The sequence below is a fragment of the Elephantulus edwardii genome, unplaced genomic scaffold, assembly GCF_000299155.1.
Source record: "Elephantulus edwardii isolate Elephantulus edwardi_28Jun2011 unplaced genomic scaffold, EleEdw1.0 scaffold00322, whole genome shotgun sequence".
Taxonomy (NCBI): domain Eukaryota; kingdom Metazoa; phylum Chordata; class Mammalia; order Macroscelidea; family Macroscelididae; genus Elephantulus; species Elephantulus edwardii.
The window spans coordinates 2,207,628-2,227,718 of record NW_006400072.1 but is presented as its reverse complement, the minus strand read 5'-3'; the positions used below and the strand labels follow the sequence as shown (position 1 = coordinate 2,227,718).

The 20,091-nt window shown below is 44.1% G+C and overlaps 1 protein-coding gene across 1 annotated transcript in view; it reads left to right on the top strand.

Annotated features, from left to right (window-relative positions):
• The window catches only part of LOC102872148 (protein Wnt-7a-like), a 102,165-nt gene extending 85,000 nt beyond the window's left edge, over positions 1–17,165 (top strand). The window contains exon 4 of the mRNA XM_006901369.1: positions 16,686–17,165. Coding sequence (XP_006901431.1) covers positions 16,686–17,165 — 480 coding nt within the window. The remainder of the gene's footprint in view (positions 1–16,685) is intronic.
• The last annotated feature ends 2,926 nt before the right edge of the window (positions 17,166–20,091 follow it).

Sequence of the window (20,091 nt, the reverse complement as noted above, 5' to 3'; positions counted from 1 at the left end):
GCGTTATGCAGATGACACAACCTGTGCAACCATTACCACAGTAAATTGAAAAATGTTTTCATCACCCTTCCCTCAAATGCATACCCCTTGGTACCTATTCCCCAGATTCCTCCCCTAGATCTGTCTCTGTGGGTTTGTTTCTTATGGACATTTAATATACATGGAATAATATGTTTATCTGTTCATGTCTGACTAATTTCACTCAGCATAATTTACAAGGTTCTTACAAGATTTACAAGGTTCCTCCATGATATAGTGTCTGTCTGAGCTTCCTTTCTCTTTATAGCTGCGCAGTAGTCCATTGCAAGCCTGTTTTGTTTCTAACACATTTTGTTTCTGTCCATGTGTTGATGGCTATTTGGGTTGTTTCCACTTTTTCAAATGTTGTGAATAATACTGCTCTGAACATTAATATGCAAGTTTTTGTGTAGATGTATGTTTCCATTCTCCTTGATAGATAACTAGGTTGTATGGTTAAAGTTTGTATTGACGGTTTAAGGAACTTTGCCTTTTCCATACCAACTGCATTATTTTGCATCCTCACCAACAATGTACAATAGTATGAGGGAACCTCTCCACATTCCCTTCAACATTTACGATAGCTCTTTTATGTTGTTGTTAGGTGCCATTGACTCATAGTGACTCCATGCACAACAGATTAAAAACTTACTGGATCTTGTCAACCTCACAGTGCTCCACTGTGCTTAACCCACTGCGGCAGCCCTTGTGTCAACCCATCTTGTTGGGGGTATTTTCCTCTCTCTGACCCCTCACCTTTCCCAGGATGATGTCCTTTTTTAAAAAAAATTTTTCTTTTTATTTTATTATTTTGTGTGTCTGTGTACCATCAAATCAGATCTGACTGGTACAGGAGGAGATTGTCCCTCCTTTCTCGGCAGAGCATCTGGTGGATTCGAACCATGAGCCTCTGGGATTGCAGTGCAGCTTCTTGCCACTAGGCCACCAGAGCTCCCTGATGATATCCTTTTTCAGGGATAGACTCTTCCTGATGACGTGCCTCGAGTAGGTGAGGTGAAGTTCTCCCCTCTTTGCTTCTAAGGAGCATCCTAGTTATAATTCTCCCGGTACAGATTATTTGTTCTTTTGACAGTTCATAGTATATTCAATACTCTTCACCCAAAATACTACAACTCAAAGACATCAAGTCTTCTCCAATCTTCCTTACTCATTGTCCAGCCTTTGCAAACATGTAATATGATGGCTTGACTCAGGTGCACCTTAGCCTATATGCTAACAGCTTTGCTCCTCAGCACTTTAAGGAGGGACTTGGTAGCAGCTTTGCTAAATGCAGTACACGTTTTGATTTTTTTTCACTGATGCTTCATGAATGTTGATGGTGAATTCAAATAAATGAAAATGTTGATAACTTCATTTTTTAATCCATTTATCATAATCTTGCCTATTGGTCAGTATTACTGTCTGCATGGACTCATAGCTGACCCTCTAGTAGTTTTCAGAGGCTGTAAATTGCATGAGAGGAGATTGCACTTCTTTCTTCCTAGAACAGAGGGTCGGCTCGAACTAGGTGCCTTTGGGTTGGCAGTACCATTCTTTATCACTAGACTACCAGAGTGAGGAATTTTTGGTGTTTTCATGTTAAGGTGTGATCTGTACTGAAGACTGTAGTCACTGATCATCTTCCATAAGTAATTGGAGTCTTCTTAACTTCCTGCAAGCAGTGCTGTGTAAGCTGCAACATGCAGGTTGTTGATGATCCTTCCATTCTTCTTCACAGAGTCTAGCTGCTTGCATGATTTGCTCAGCATACAGATTGAATTACTCACTCAGTCATTCATTGCCCTCAAGTCAGAACCTACTCATAGCTGATCCTCCATTGGGTTTTCGAGGTGGTAAGTCCCATGAGAGGAGATGGCCCACATTGGATAGTGCCAGGAGCCTCTAGTGGATTTGAACTGCCAGAAGGGTTCAGCCTTTGCAATTCTGACATGCATCTCACTTGATTTTAAACCATGAAGTATTGCTTTGTTCTTTTCAAATGACAGCTTCTTGGTTCGTGTACACATTTGGAATGAGCATGATTATTTTGGAATTCCTATTCTTTTCAATGTTTCCTGAAATGTGTTAGGATCTATGTAACTATGCTGTTGTTATTGTTATGTACTGTCGAGTTGCCTAAGATTCATAGTGACCCTATGTACAACAGCCCTAAACCCTGCTCTATCCTGTGCTAATCTCACTGTCTCCGACACATCTACCCCAATTACCCCAGGCACTGAATCAATCCATCTCTAAGAGGGTTTTTCCCTCCACCCTCCCAAGCGTAATGTCCTTCTCCAAGGATTGGTCCCTCCTCGCAGCATGTCCTAAGTATGTTAGATGAAGCCTTGGAATCCTTGCCTTCAACGAGCAGCCAGGTCTAACCCACTCTAGGATGAACCTGTTCGTCTCCCTAGTAGTCCATGGTATATTCAGTACTCTTCTCCAACATCACAGCTCAAAAGCATCCATCCTTCTGTCCTTCCTAGTCATTGTCCAGCTCTCTGACACATAGCAAGTGATTGCAAAGGCCATGGCCTATATCAGGTGCACCTTAGTCTCCAGAGTGACACCATTGCTCTTCAGTACTTTGGAGAGGTCCCTAACAGCAGACTTTCCCATCGCAATAGGTTTTTTAAAAATTTCCTGGCTGCTGATACCAAGAATGTTGACTGTGGAGCCAAGCAAACTAAAGCTGTTAACAATCTCAATCTCTTTACCATCCATCCTGGTGCTGCCAGTCTGCCCAGTGGTGATAATCTTTGTTTTCTTGATATTGAGCCTCAATCCATATTGAAGGCTGCAGTCCTTGACCTTCTTCAACAAGAGCTTCAGGTCCTCCACAGTTGCAGCAAGCAGGGTCGTGTCATCTGCATAACACAGATTGTTGATGTATCTTCCTTCAATCCTGATGCCACACTTCTCCTCATACAGCCTAGCCTCCCAGATAATCTGTTCTGCATATACGTTGACAAGGTATGGAGATAGGACACATCCCTGGTGTACACCCTTCTCAATTTTGAACCATGTAGTTTTTTCTTGCGCATCCTGGTCCATGTATAGGTTTCACATTAGCACGATCAAGTGTTCTGGGATTTCTTTTCTTAGAGTCAGCCACAGTTTGTTGTGATCCACACAGTCACATACCTTTACATAATGAATGAAACACAGCTAGACATTCCTCTGGTACTCCCTACTTTCAGCCAAGATCCATCTAACATTAGCTACAATATTCCTAGTACCATGACCTCTTCTAAACCCAGGCTACACGTGTAGTAGTTCTCTGTTGATGTGTTGTTCCAGTCATTTTTTTAATAATAAGTAGAATCTTGCTTGCATGTGATATCAATGATATTGTTCAATAATTTCCACACTCTGTTGGATCACCTTTCTTTGGAATAAGAACAAATATAGACCTCTTCCAGTCAGTTGGCCAAGTGGTTGTCCTCCAGATTTCTTGACACAACTTGGTGAGCACATCTAGGGCAACATCTGTTAGTTGAAATATGTTGGTTGGTATACCATCAATTCTTGGGGCCTTATTTTTTTTGCCAATTCCTTCAAAGCAGTTGAACTTCATCACCATAGGCTCTTGCTCATATGTTCTTTCATGAAATTCTTCTGTGTCTGCTAATTCCTTTCGGTACAATGACTCTGTATACTCTTTCCATTTTCTTTTAATACTTCCTGGATAATTTAATATTCTGGCCAAAGCATCCTTGGGTATTGCAACTTGAGGCTTGAATTTCTCCTTCAGTTCCTTGAGCTTAAGAAATTCTGAGCGGGTTTGGCCCTTTTGATTTTCTGACTCCAGCTCTTTGCACATTTCATTATAATATTTTACTTTGTCTTCCTGTGCTGCCTTTTGAAATCTTCTGTTCGGCTCTTTAATATCTTGAGTTCTTTCCTCTGCTTTGGCTTCTTGGTGCTCTAGTGCAATATTCAAAGTCTCTTCTGACATCCATTTTGGGTTTTTTTTCTTCTTCCTCTGTCTTTGTAATGACCTTTTACACTCTTCCTGGATGATCCTCTTGATAACATCCCACAATTCATCTGGTCTTCACTCATTGGCGTTCAAGGCTTCAAACCTGTTCCTGAGATGTTTTTAAAATTCAGGTGGGATAGACTCAAGGTCATAATTTGGTTCCCATGGATTCAATTTAATTTTCCTTAGCTTCAGCTTGAATTTGCATATGAGTAGTTGGTGGTGAATAAAATACAAGTAAACATACTTCTGGTATTTTCTGCTATCACCCAAGACTCATCTGACACCGGTAATGATATCCCTTGTTCCATGGCCTCCTCTGGATTCATCTTGAATTTCTGGAATTTCTCTGATGATATGCTGTTAGAGGTATTTTTTAATAATCTCCAGCAAAATTTAATTCGTGTGTGATAGTAATGATAATGTTCATTAAAGTCTGCATTCTATTGGATTGTCTTTTTTTGGAATGAGTACAAATATGGATCTCTTCCTGGCAATTGGTCAAGTAGCCACCTTCCAAATTTCATGGCATTGATTAGTGAGCAGTTCAGGGCTGCCTTTGCTTAATTAATAATACTGTCAATTCCTGGAACCTTATTTCTTTCCAATGCCTTTAGTGCAGCCTGGACCTCTTACTTCAGTGCCATTGGCACTTGATCATATGCTACTTTCTATACTGGTTGAATATTGACCAATTCTTTCTGATATAGTGATACTGTTTATTCCTTCCAACTTCTTTTGATGCAGTCTGTGTCATTAATTATTTTGCCCATATGACCCTTCAGTATTGCAACTTGAGGCTTGAATGTATTCTTCAGTTCTTTCAGCTTGAGAAATGCCAGGTATATGTTCCCCTTTTGATTTTCTAACTCCAACTTTTTGCAAGTTCCCTTATAATATTTTGCTTTATCTTCTTGAGCTACTCTTTGAAATATGTTCTTGCTTTTTTATTGACCCTTGCTTTCTTCTTGGGTGTCACCCCACAACTCCTTTGGTTCAATGTATCAAATATATTCTTGAGATAGTTTTAAAATTCAGGTGGGATAAACTCACGGTTGTGTTGGGACTCTCATGGACTTGTTTCCCTTTTCTTCAGCTTTCTTTTGAACTTGCATGCAAGTAGCTGATAGTCTGTCCCACACTTGGCCCCTAGCCTTGTTCTGACTGATGAGATTGTACTTTTCTACTGTCCGTTTCCACGGATACAGTCAATTTGATTCCTAAGTATTCCATAAGAAAAGGCCCATAAATTCCTTTTATGATTTTTTTTAAAAAGGTATTTTAAAACTCAAATCAAACTAATTGTCATTGAGCTGAATCAACTCAAAGCTGAATTTCCACTGGATTTTCAGAGGCTGTAAATCACGCAGGAGGAGATTGCCCAAGTTCTGGAGAGACTCCACCTTTGGATTATCAGAGAAACTGCTGTTACCAGAGCTCCCTGATGTTAGGTGTGAGCAATGAATAAATAATTGCTTAAACACTCTTGGTACCAGCAGCCAGGAAATGAAAAGACGAATTGCATTGGGAAAGTCAGCTGTGAGGGACCTCTCAAGAGTACTCAAGAGCAATGACGTCAGGCTAGAGACTAAGGTGCACCTGATCCAGGCTATAGTCTTTCCAATTACGTGTTTTGCATCAGAGAGTTAGACAGTGACTAGGGTTGATAGAAGGAGAATTGATGCCTTTGAGCTGTGGTGCTGGAGAAGAGTGTTGAATATACCATGGACTGCCAGGAGAATAAACAGGTTTGTCCTGGAGAAGGTGAAGCCAGGATGCACCTTGGAGTCAAGGATTCTGAAGCTTTGTCTGACATACTTTGGGCATGTTGCGAGGATGGACTGGTCCTTGGAGAGGGACATCATGTTTGGGAGAGTGGAGGGACAGCACAGCAGAGGGTGACCTTTAATGAGATGGATTGATTTCTGTGATTGGGGTGGTGGAAATGAGTGTGTTTGAGATGGTGAGGTTGGCACAGGATAGAGCAGCATTTAGGGCTCTTGTACATAGGGTTGCTATGAGTCTCAAGCAACTTGGCGGCGCATAACAATAACATACAAAATTCTGTCATGCAGCCTCTGACTTCATTTCTGTCACCCAGGCCATATTGTCCAGCTGCCAGAGCTTCTTCATTTCTAAGTTTTGCATGCCAGTCATGAAATATTTTTATTGCATTTTGGTTATAGTTTTGATAAATTCAGACTGCAGAAGCTGCTAAAATCCTTAAGTTTAAAATCTTTAGCTTCAGCGATTTGTGCATATATTTGCATAATTAGGTGTATTAGCAAATCTTCCTTGTGTGCAGATGGATATTTTCTTAATGCTGATAGCATTGTACTTCAGGACAGATCCTAGAATGTTCTTTTTTTTATTTTATGTTTGGCACCGTGCCTCTTTGATTAGCCATTTCTGAAATAGTAGATCACATGATTATCTGATTCAAAAGGGCCAATAGCAGTAATACCTAGGATGCCAGCCTTTACATGTTTCATTTTATTTTCGACAACTTCCGATTTGCCTAGATTCATTCTTTATGCATCACATATTCCAGTTATTAATGGATGTTTGCAGCAGTTACTCCTGATTTTCAGTCACCCCACATCAACAAATGATTCTTCATTGAGTGAAAGCTTTACTTTTATCTAAGTGATTAAGGGAATAAAAATCCTCACCGCTCGACCAATAGGCAACATCATGATAGATGGAGAACAGATTGAAGTTGTCAACAATTTCATTTTACGTGGATCCATTATCAACATCAGTGGCAACAGCAGTCAAGAAATCTCAAGACATGTTGCGCTGGGAAAATTAGCGCACTTCGAAGTGCTAGAGAGCAAGGATGTCAGTTTAAAGGCTAACATGTACCTGATCCAAGCCATGTGCTTTTCAGTCACTTCCTATGCAATTGAAAGCCGGACAGTGAATGAGCATGACAGAAGAAGAATTGATGTCTTTGAGTTGTGGTGTTGCAGAAGAGCACTGTCCGTCCCATGGACTGACAAAAGAGTAAGTCTGTTTTGACGTAAGTGGAGTCAGGGTGCTCCTTAGAGGCAAGGATGGTGAAACTTCCTCTCATATGCTCTGGATATAGTGTTAGGAGGGGACAGTCCTTGGAACAAGACGTCATGCTGGGAAATAAGAAGGATCTAGAAGCAGAGGAAAACCCTCAATGAGATGGGTTGACATGGGGCCGGTAACAATGGACTTATGTCAGAAATGATGAAGATGACAGAGGATGGGGCAGAGTTCAGGTCCACTGTTCATAGGGTCGCTATGAGTTGTAGTTAACGGCACCTAACAACAGCAACCACTACAAGTATTTGGAAGAGGAGCTCTTGGAGTAACCTGAGTCTCATCTTCTGGCATTAAATAGGACAAGGTTCCACTGCTGTTCCTAGGGGCTTTGAAGGCCCACTATTTTAGCTGGAAGATCATCCAGCTTCCAGCTTCTTAGTCTAAACTAATCTGGAAAGTCTGCTGACACCTGTCCACCACAGACGACCTTGCTCATATTTGAGAAACCAGCAGCATAGCTGCCTGCATCACAGCAACATGGAAGCCACTACAGTTTGGCAAACTGACATGCAGTTGGTGGGTTGCTATGCTAGTGAATGTGAAATAGTTTCTCTTTGTGGTGGGTTTTACTTGTATCTCCCTGATTAGACAATGATGTGAAATGTATTTTGGGTGCTTTCTGGCTGTTTGCTCCCTTACGTTCTTACAAAGTATGAAATACAACTTATGTGCAGAAAAGTGCCCGGCACATATGGGTAATTTAAAGCACTGTCGATGTAATCATTGCCCATATTAAAATATTGGCAGGATTCCAGAAGCCACATAGCAACCTTTACTAACCAAATTTCCACATTTCCCACACCAGGGATAACCATTACTGCAGTCCATATATAATGTATGAGGCTGCTAATGGAAAGTTCAGTGGTTCAAATCCACTGGAAAGGTGGACAGTTTCCTCCCATAAAGATTTTTAAATTTTTTTAATTGGTTTTCATATAATCATTCCTATACATCAAGTTTTGTACATGTACTTTGTGTTTTATAGTCATTCATATATGTTGTGTTTTAATCATGTATTTTGTGTTTTTATATCACCATTCATACGTATTTTCTTTTTGAAAATAGATTTTACTTTAATTGTGATTTTAACAAATGTTTACAGAAAAGTGAGATTTTCATTCATTCACTGTTGCGTATTTTACCCCCTCTTCTTCCCTTCCCCCTCCTCCAGATAATGCTTTTTAATATTTTTTAAATTTTATACTGGTTTACATACAACGTTCATAAAGTTTATATACATTGTTTTCCACACTGGATCTTTCCCCTTTCCTTTACCTACCCCTTCCTCCATACACATTATATTTTATATGATTAATTACTATTGCTTTATACCTATTGGAGCTCAAGTGGCATAGTAGCAAGAGGTTGCACTGCAGTCCTGAAGGCACACAGTTCAAGGCCACCAGCAGCTACGTGGAAGGAGGATGGGCAATCTCTGAAAACCCGCTGGCAGGTTCTGATTCTATGGTACACAACACAACAACACTATACCTATTATGCCCCCATCTTTTCATGTCCCACTGAACATTTCCAGTAAAGGTTTACAGCTTTGGAAGTTCAGTGTAGGGTCACTTGGGTCAGAACAGACTTGGGCAGTGGGTGATATTCGTGATTCTCATTTCTTTCATTTTTGTTGTACTCTCCCTTCTGTTTATAGTCCAGTTTCACTTGTCCTTGAACTTGATACAAATGGCATCAACCTATGGAAGTCATTGATTATTTATCTCTCTCCATACTCCCTCTGTGAGATTGATTCATCATGTGTGGTTTTCTGCAGCAATGCGTCTCCACTGCCCAGTAGCAAAAAAACACTGAGTGCATATTCTGCAATAGACTTAACCATTCTCTTACCAATGGGTGTCTGCATCACTCCCAGTTTGTGGCTACAGTGAGTGCTGTGGCTGTGAATATTCCCAAAACTGCCTCCCGTGCACACACGCACAGACGATCTCTAGAGTAAACTCTTGGGAAATGAAATTTCTGAACTATAGAAACACTTTTATTAAATAGTGAAAATCAGGTTCTGTACTGTTTCTGTCCTGCCACCAGCGGAGCCTGAGAGCTTAGCTCACCAATGCTTGAGATTGTCAGTCAGCTATGAAAATCCCACACGTATCTCTGTGTTAAAGTCTCGGACCGCAGGATGCCCTCCACTGGCAGGGTTAGGGCCTCTGACACCGCCTTGCTGTTCCCTCGTCAACCCTCTGAGCCTTCTCTCTTCCCACACACTTCACAGATCAAAACATGTTATGGGCTGAACTGGTGCAAACGTTTCTCCAATGCTAACCAAGCATCTGCTCTGTGTCTTTTGGGACCCACCACCTGAAGGGCCACCTCTAGGACCATTGAAGGCACGAGGAGGCAGCACATAGAGGGTGCCATTCCAGGCTAGGTATCTGAGCCAGAGCTCACCGTCCTGGGACACTTTGGACATCTCCAGTGTCACTAGGTCATATGATTATGGAGACTGTGGCTGAGATGTGGTGGTCCTTCCTTCCTTCCTGGTAATGGACCTGACCAGGCATCTTTGGGAAGACACTATACTGCCACCTTTATGTCCCCAGGTCCAGCACAGACCCATTAAAAGCAAATCTATTGGCTTTTAAAATTTTATTTGTTTTTGTCTGTCTCTGGTCCACCACCCTGAGGCTGTCAAAAAAGATTAATTTTTCTTTGTATCACGTTTAAAGCAATTGAGGCCCAGAGTGTGGGAGGGGGTGAGAGCCCAGACCCACGGAGAAAGCAGTGGCCACCGAGGGCTGCAGTCTACTTTCTGGTCTGCTGAGGGCTCACACCCTAGATCTAATAAGGCCCTTACTTCAGAATGTGTCATAGATCAGCTCTGTTGCAGTTGGCAGATCTCAGTTTTCTCTTCTATGAAATGGAACCCACAAACCTCATAGATAAACTAATATGTTATCTGTGAAAGCATCAGCCCAATACGTATATTAGCCATGGTTGTCAGGTCCAGTGTGTACTCAGCCTCCATTGGGTTGTAAATCTTGTGGGAGGAGACGGCCCATCTTTCATCTGTGGAGGGGATGATGGATTCAAACCACTGCCCTTTTGGTTAACAGACCAAAGCATTATGCTCTATGTAACAGGAGCTGCTTAGTGTGTACACAGTCATTGCCGTTGAGCTGGAATCCACTCATAGTCGACCCTCAAGCGGGTTTCCAAGGCTGTAAATCACACAGGATGAGGCTGCCTGTCTTCCTCCTGGGGAGCTGCTGGTGGATTTGAACCACCTGAAAGGCAGGGTCTTTGAGTGAGCAGCAGAACTCTCTAGGAATAACGGACTCTATCACCAGAGCTCTTATATAGATGATTAATATAATAATGAATTATTATAGTTCATATAATAGCATGTGTTGTCGTTGTGCACCATCAGGTTGGAACTGACCCATAGATGGCCTCTGGTGGATTTTCAGAGATACTTAATTACACGGAAGGAGATTACCCTTCCTTCTCCCAGGGAGCAGCTGGTGGTCTTGAACCATATGCCTTCGGGATTCTTGCACAGCTACTTGCCACTAGGCCACTACATTGTGTCAATCTTTTTATCAATGCAGTAATAAAAAAAACATTTTTTTTACTTTTTTAATTAATGAAATATTAAGTTAATATTTATTTCCTATGTTTTTGTAATTATATCACATTGCTTCACACAGTAAGTGTACAGGGTATTAAACCCTTTTATGAGAGCTGTTGTTAAAAAAATCTCTTCTTCACATTACAAGGTTTTCTTTTTAGGTTTAAATACAAGCCTAAACTATATACTATTACTTTATTAGATTTAGAACTTGTTTTACAATTTATTTTTTTAATATTTAAACATTTTTATAATAATAATTGTATATAATATTTATCCTTGTGTGACTAATTTCCTTCAGTATTAAATCCTCTAGATTCATCCATGCTGTGCAGTGTTCTGTGGATTCTTTAGTGTTACCTGGTATTTCATTGCTTGAAGGTATTATAGTTTCTTTTTTTTTTAATGTGTGGAGTGAAAGTTTACAAAGCATATTGTTTTGTCTATAAATAATTCATGCACGGTTTGTTCCATAGCTTTGATTACGATAGCCAGTGCCTAATCACCCATTCATTCCATATTTAATAAACATTTACCATCTATTAGTTGTCCTTTCTCCCCCTTCTCCCTGGTAACCATACTTGTACAATTCTTTCTTTTTTTATTTCTTTTTTATTTTATTTTATTATTTTTTGTGTGTGTACCGTCAAATCGGATCTGACTGGTACAGGAGGAGATTGCCCCTCCTTCTCCAGCAGAGCATCTGGTGGATATGAACCACATACCTCTTGGATTGCAGTGCAGCTTCTTGCCACTAGGCCACCAGAGCTCCCTTACTTGTACAATTCTTTCTGTGCATAAACCTTTCCTTGTTGTTGTTATGTGCAATTGAGCAGCTCTGAAGCCTCACTTACCTATCCTGAGCCAGCCTCATTGACTCTGACACACCTACCCCCCACCCCACATTGCCCCAGTCACTGTGTCAGTACATCTCATCCAGGATCTTCCTCTCCTGCGCCATCCCTCCACCCTTCTAAAGGTGTTGTCCTTCTACAAGGACCATTCCCTTCTGGCCATACGCTCAAAGTACGAGACGGGGCTTCAAAATCCTGGCTTCCAAGGAGAAACTTGGTTTCATCTTCTCCAAGACAGACTTGTTTGTTTTCTTGGCAGTCCATGGTATGTTCAAGACTCTTCTCCAGCACCACAACCCAAAGGCATTATTCTTCTATCTTTCTTAGGCATTATTCCATTCTCTGATACATAGCAAGTAATTGCAAAGACCATGGTCTGGATCAGGTGCACCTTAGTCTCTAGGCTGACATCATTGCTTCTCAGTACTCTGGAGGGGTTCCTGTTTATAACAGTAGTCTTATACAGTATTTCTTCTTTAGTGTCTGATTCATTTCACTCAGCACAATGTCCTCTAGACTCATCCATGTTACACAGTGTTTCATGAATTCTTCATTGTTTTTTAGCGTTGCCTAGGAGTTCATTGTATGAATGTGTAATGGTTTCTCTACCCATTCATGCATTGATGGGTACTGGTCATGCTTTTAATGGAATAAGAAGCTTACCGAGGCTGAAAAGTCAACAACACTCATGACGTGGTGCTGAGAGTATCTACTCAAAGGAATATTGTAAAAAGAAAAGAAAGAAAAAAAAAGATGAAGCAAGGGAGGCTTAGAGCACTTTGGTGAAGAATGTTGCCATTTTGTTGTTGAGTTAGTGTTGATTCACGGCAGCCCAGAGTATGGCAGCTACCCGATCCTGCACTGGCCCACAGTCACTGTTGCAGTGCAGTTTGAACGTCTTTTAGCTTAGGGAGCTCTGGTAGCTTAGAGGTAAGGAATTGCACTGCCAATCCAAAGGTATATGGTTCAAATCCACCAGCTGCTCCATGGGAGAAAAATAGGTAGTCTTCTCCCATACTATTTACTGTCTCTGAAAACCCCCTGGAGGGTCAGCTACGGGTGAGTTCTGACTTGATGGTACAAAGTAACAACCATTTGCTTAGAGGACTCATCTTCCACCACCATATCAGGCAGTATCCTGTGGTATTAGGATTTCCAGTGGCTGATTTTCAGAAGCAGAGTGCCAGACATTTCCTCCGAGTCTGTCTTTTTCTAGAAGCTCTGCCGAAACCCAGTATTTGAAATTCCAGTGGAATAGCTTCCAGCGTCACAGCAACCTGCCAGCCACCACTACAGTGTGGCACACTGACAGATGGGTGGTGATTAGTATAGTAATGACATATTGGATGCTACAGTTCAGGATGATTCTCTGAGCTTATACTGGTTATTGAATTCATTTCATGGATAGGGAAGACTGAAGCCTAGAACAGTGAAGCCGTTGCCACAATGTACAGTGACAGCAGAGGCAGTTATACCATCTGCAGACCTGTCTAACCCACAGCCACTCACAACACCCAGGGAGATCCCAAGAGCTGGAACCGGTTGGCAGGACCATCATAGTTATGTTAACCATTTGGGCATATTGCTAGGAGGGGCCAGTCCTTGGAGAAGGACTTGGAAAGGTAGAGAGTCAGCATAAGAGAAGAAGACCCTCAAATACATGGCTTGAATGGTGACTTTAACAGTGGGCTCAAGTATATCAGAGATGGTGAGGATGGCACGGCATAGGGCAGGGTTCAGATCCATTATGCGTAGCGTTACTCTGAATTGCGGTTGCCTCAATGGCACATGACAACAACATTGTGAGGGTATTTGTTGTTATGTGCTATTGAGTTGAGTACCATTTATGAGTACCCTATGACCAAAAAATCTGAACCCTGTTCTATCCTGCGCCATCCTCACACTTCCTGACACACAAGATCCCATTGCAGCAGTCACTGTGTCAATCCACCTGGTTGAGGGTCTTCCTCTCCTTTGCCGACCCTCCACCCTTCCCAGCATCATGTCCCTCTCCAAGGAATAGCACCTCCTAGCAACATGCCCAAAGTATGTGAGGCAAAGCCTCATCATTCTCACTTCCAAAGAGCACCCCATCTGCACCCTCTCCAAGACACATCGGTTTGCTCTCTTGACTGCCCGTAGGATGTTCAGTGCTCTACTACACCACAGCTCAAAGGCATCAGTTCTTCTTCTGTCAGACTTATTCATTGTTCAGGCCTCAGACACATAACAAGTGATCAGAAAGACTATGACATGAATCAGACATACCTTAGTCCTCAAACCGACATTGTTACTCCTCAATAATTTGGAGAGGTTCCTAACTGCACATTTTCTCAATACAATGCATTTCCTTATTTCCTAACTGCTGGTACCAGCAGTTTTAATTGTGGATCCAAGCAATACAAAGCTGTTGACAGTTTCACTTTCCTCTCCATCCATCATGATGTTGCCTGTCGGTCCAGTAGTAAGAATCTTTGTTTTCTTGACATTGAGATGCAATCCATTACCAAAGGCTGCTTTCCTCAATCTTCTGCAACAAGTGCTTCAAGTCCTCCTCACTTTCAGCAAGTGAGGAAATGAATGTCAATTAATTAATTGTATTAAATAATTGACATTAATCAATGTCAATTAATATTTGCAATGCATGCAAATATTGTTGAAATGACAAATGTCTTCAAATATATGTGTTGTTGTTGTTAGGTGCTTTTGAGTACCATATTAAAAAGAAATTAAATACTAATAAAGAAATATCATTGCCATCTATTAAGCATTTCCTCTGTTTGTCAGGGGCTCTGCTAGGTACCCATATGCATGCCCATTCTACTCTCCCTCCAGGGCTGGTGGTACCAGCCTTGTCATCTAGGGGAGTAAAGACACAGTGGTGCTCCAGAAGTGAAATGCCTTCGCAGGGTGCTCCCGGGGCTGCACCCATGGAATGGTTGTTTATTGAGCACTTGTTTAGTTGGTACTGGGAACACCCCAGCCCTGAGGTCAGGACATTCAGGGTGGACATACTCCATGTTCTCCTGGAAGGGACCAGCAGGTGATAGGCACCAAGATGCGGTAAGAGCACTGGCTCCCGACCACTCGTCATTCACTGTGCCAGGCGTTACTCTCATCATGTTATGTAACTTAAGGCCCAGTGACTTCAGAACTAGTATTTTTGGTTCAACCTATTTGAGGGTGGTGGGAATAGCTTACAGGCAAGAGCAGAAACCCAAAAGACTAATTTCCACATGAGTATACACCCATGTAACCACCACCCAGATTAAAATATGCCACATTTCCAGCTCTCCAGCTGGCTCCCTGGAACCCCACCCCACAGAGGGAACCACTTTTCTAAACGTCTGCATGTTAACTTGACCTGCTCTTGAATTTCATATAAATGGATTCATACAGTAGATTCTTTTATGTTTAACTTCTTTCACTTAACATTATGTCTTTGGGATTAATTCTTTTTTGGGGGAGATTAATTATTGTAAGTGAATTCTTTCCTATTGCTGTGAATTGATGTCTTCGAGTTGTGATGTTGGAGAAGAGTCTTGAGCATACAGTGGACTGCCAAGAAAATAAGTCTGTCTTGGAGAAGGTGAAACCAAGTTTCTCCTTGGAGGCTAGGATTTTGAAGCTTCATCTCACATACTTAGGGCACATGGCCAGGAGGGACCAGTCCTTGGAGAAGGACACCATGCTCAGAAGGGTTGGAGGAACAGTGCAGAAGAGGAAGACCTCAGATGAGATGGATTGATACAGTGACTGGGGCAACAGGGGCAAGTGTATCAGAGTAAGTGAGACTGGATCAGGTCAGGGCAGGCTTCAGAGCTGCTGTACATAGGGTCACTATGAGTTGCAGCTGACTCGACGACACATAACAACAACAGCCAGTATCTTACTGTACACCTATAATTTTTGTTAATCATTTGCTATTGAGTTGGTCCCAATCCATACAGATGCGTGCATATTGATTAGAACAGCTCCATGGTGGTTTCATGGCTGCACCTTTAACAGGAGCAGGTTGTGAGACCCATTATCTGTCATTTTGAATTAGATAGTCTCAACTCATCAACATAGGATGGTCTCTGAAAAAAAAACCCCTCATAACTGCAGGGGTAGAACCAGCTTCTAGCTGACCCCACAGCAGATTTCTGATGCTGTAAACTCTCTAGGAGGGGATTACCCACCATTGTGGATTCCAGCTGCCTGGGAGGAGCGGCCTTCGGGTTACAAGCACAGCAATCTAAAGACTAGGAGTGCAAAATGTGTGTGCCTCCAGGCCCTCTGCTTGCCATTGAGTATCATTATTCATTCTATGTAAGGAGAAAGTGCAGCAAAGAAGGGTGGAATAGCTTGCCCAGGATCTGGAACTCAACCTCAAGATTTTGAACCATCTGTGCATGCCTTTGAACTACTGAATAATGCTGCCTCTGATACCATCAAGATAGAAGCAAAGGGGTGTTGGGAGCTCAAAGAAGGGGTCAAGGAAAGCTGCAGTTGAAGGTTCCATCAGAGCCAGGAGTTCCAAACTCGCGCCTAGCGGGACCTAGTGGGAATCCAAATTGATCAAAGTTGATGGCATCTAAGAAGCCAATAGGGGACGGTGGGGCCTGTGGCACCTTGGGAGGTGTCAGTGTGTGTGTGTGGGAAGCACTTGCTGGTACAGCTCCCAGCCTGTGTTTGTGTGAGAGGGAATGTGATAAGCCAGGCACAGCAGGACAGCCAGCTGGCTTTTACTGGCCAGCTTCTACTCCGAGAGGCCAGTGCTCAGCTGTCCTAGTTAGTCCATACTTTTGTCATTCTCATGTTGACAGATCTAATTTCTATTTGTTAAGAAAACCTGGAAGTCTGTATTTTAAAGTCAATTCTCCTGGTGCTTTAATAGTGGGTTCGAATTTGCCTTGAACCAGTGCAGACCAAAAAGAATGCATCTCTGGCCTGGCTTGGCGAGGGCTGACCTCAGTGCCAGGCACGTGGGCACTGGGGAGGCAAAGAGGGCAAGTGAGTTTCTGGGGGCGGGTGGTGGTGGCACTGAAATCCAGGGCAGAGTCTCTTGCCCCGCAAACCAGAAGCTGGAGCAGAGCTTGCCTCGGTGGGGCTGGGTGGGGGTGGGCCTTGCCGGGCACGCGGTGACTTGTGCTGTGCTATTCCCTGCCCGCCCTTGCAGATCCTCGAGGAGAACATGAAGCTGGAGTGTAAGTGCCATGGGGTGTCCGGCTCATGCACCACCAAGACGTGCTGGACCACGCTGCCGCACTTCCGGGAGCTGGGCTTCGTGCTCAAGGACAAGTACAACGAGGCGGTGCACGTGGAGCCCGTGCGCGCCAGCCGCAACAAGCGGCCCACCTTCCTCAAGATCAAGAAGCCCCTGTCCTACCGCAAGCCCATGGACACGGACCTGGTGTACATCGAGAAGTCGCCCAACTACTGCGAGGAGGACCCGGTCACGGGCAGCGTGGGCACCCAGGGCCGCGCCTGCAACAAGACAGCCCCCCAGGCCAGCGGCTGCGACCTCATGTGCTGCGGCCGCGGCTACAACACCCACCAGTACGCGCGCGTGTGGCAGTGCAACTGCAAGTTCCACTGGTGCTGCTACGTCAAGTGCAACACGTGCAGCGAGCGCACCGAGGTCTACACGTGCAAGTGAGCCCTGCACTGCAGGCTGGATGCTGGAGTCACCTCCAGGGCCCACGCGGGGGACCACGGGAGCGCCGAGCTCGCCTATTCTACTGTGGGGGACGCCTCTCCTGGGAGGGACCCCCGGCTCCCATGGAGACCCCCCCCCTCCAGGCCCTCTACTGTACCATTCCGCGCCCACTGCGGCTCCACCTGCCCCCCTGACGCTGCCCTCTGCAGCAGGAACGCTGGACCCTCGGGCCTCACCTTAGCAATATTTAACAATTTATTCTGATAAAAAATAATATTAATTTATTTAATTAAAAAGAATCCTTTCACCTCGTTGGGATCCATTTTCTGCAGTCAAATTGGACTGCTTTGCTTTCTCTGTGGGATGGATACCTTTTGTTCTTTGTCCCTCGAACAAGAGGCCGAGTGGGCCTGTACCTGTGAGCTCACTGTGTGTGTTTCTGCTCGCTGATTCCGAGAGTATCCCTCCTGAAGCTAGATGTCTTAAGTGCAAAAGCTGACATCCTGTACACACACATATAATTTTTCCCCCCTTGCTGCTATCTATCCAGAAAGCTGAGCTGATTTTGAATCAGAGTCCTTTCCCAGAATACATTTCCCATCCTTTCGCCCGCCCCAGTTCACACTCGCCATCAGAAAAGTCTGGTGTGGCATATATAGAAAGAGGAAAGATAATGATCAAACTCCCAGAAACTTCCATCTTTTGGAAGCGAGCCACTGGATCAGAGAGAATATTTTGTAAGAGACTATTTTTATATGAATATTTTATTTATAGTGTGTCTGCCTGCATCTTTCCACGGCTGCCCTTCTCCGTTCTTGTGCTCGCTCTGGGGTGGGGAAGGGCGAGGCTGGGTATGGGACCAGGACACTTCCATGAGTCACACACTGCTGGGCACTTCAGACCTGATTTACCATGAGGGTGAGGTCAGCCCTGGGGGCCTGAGGACCAGTGCTAACTGAGAAAGAAATCCCCAGCTTCAGCCTGTGGAACCCGAGCCTCCAGAATAGGTCGCTGCCCTTGTGTGGCCGCTGTGGTGGGCAGGCCCGCTGCCTGGGTGTGGGGTACCCATCACAGGATCTGGTCCTCATCACTGGGCAGAGTCCTGCTCAGGGAGCTCCATTCCTCACCAGGATACCCGAGCTGTGGCCTCTGTATCTGAGGGGGAAACACAGTGCTTGGACAGGGGCCATAAAGACAGTTGGGAGAGGGCCTGGTTGAGACTGAGCCACCAGCCCAGGAGAGAGTCCTGGGTCTTACAGGCGCAGAGAGATGTGCATGAGGCCTGGAAACCACGCACCTCTCTGCCCTGAGTCCGACCAGGCCAGCACCTCTCAGCCCAGGGTGCTGTGGGGGTTCTAGTCTGTGTGTACTTGTACCCCTCTCTCCCTTCCTCCTCTCGCATTCTCTCTCGTTCTCTCTCACACACACACAAACACCCCCTCACACACACCCTCTGCATATGCACACGGAGACTTCAGGGATTCTTGGAGCAGTCGTGTGACTTCGTGCCTTCCAGCACTCTGCTGTGCTTTTGTGTGTGCGTGTATGTGCTTCTGTGAGCTCCTGCATATTCAAGGGCATTTGTGTGTCTCCCTGTGCCATATAGTATAGGAATGACTATGTATATGTGCCAGGGTCCCCTTCAGATGTCTTTGCTTGAAAGTAAGGGTGACGGCACAAGGTGAACAGCAGGGAACCTTTGAGATGGTGTTGAGCCACCCAAGACATGACAATGCTAAGTCCTGGCCTTATTACTGGCGATACTCAGAAACCATGAGACATCCTTGAGACGGCCTGATGGTCTCCCTGAGCTTGGAATCCCTTAGATCCAAGACTCCCCACTGTCGGCGCTGGGCTGGGTCATCATATGGGCAAATAAAAGTGGCTGAAAGGTTAGTTGACTCCTTCCTTTATTTCTTTACTTTTTTGTTTCTTTCACTGTCTGGATAGAAGATGGACTGCATAGATGAGTGGATGGCTGGATGGATGGTGGGTAAATGAGTGGGTATGTGAGTGGCTGATGGAGGATGTGTGGATGGATAGATGAGTGATGAATGAGTGGTGGATGGAGACGTGGGTGGATGGGTGTATGGTTGGGTGGATCAGTAGATGAGAGGTGGGTAGAGCAGTAGATGAGAAGGAGATACGCAGTGGTTTCCTGATGTCCCTCACATTATGCTTCATCTCTGTCTTGGACAAAGCAGAGTCTGCTGCTGGGAGAGGACATGCCCAAGCCTCCATCTCTTCTCCTCTTCATCTTGTTGGCACTTGGGGGTGCAGGAAATTCTGACCAGTTTCCCCAGAGGCTCATTTAATATCAACATAAACATGATATCTGAAAAATCCCCCCTCCCCCATGAGCTCTTACTGCTCAGGTGAGACATGGACAGGCAGGCTTAGGGGAAGAGCAGCCAGGCTGGCTGTCAGCCGGTCGCCTGCCTCTGCGTGCCACCGAGTCTCAGCCCTAAGTCTCTGCCATCTCTCTGAGGTGCCCAATCCAGTCATGGTGTTATATACCCTGTTCCAGCTTAACTGGACTCTAGACCTCAGTTTCTCCACCTGTAAACTTTAAGTAATAATGTCTGTATGTTGGTGGACAGTGTGTGGTGGCTCTTCCCGATTGAAACAAGCTTGGAAGGAGGAGCGGCATCCACTTCCGAAATGGCTTGTCTCTGGAAACTCTTATGTATGAACAGTGCTCAGGCCTTTTGTTCATAGGGTCTCTATGAGTCGTCTACGACTCGATGGCACGTAACAACAACAACAACAACAACAACAACATGTTACAAAGGAGAGCAATTACGAGAGTCTTCCCAGTTACAGTTAACAGGGCGCTTCTGAGTTGAAATGCAGCAGACGAATGATAGATATCACTAGTATTGATTATTATTATAAGTAGTAGTATCACTATGATTTTTTAAATCTT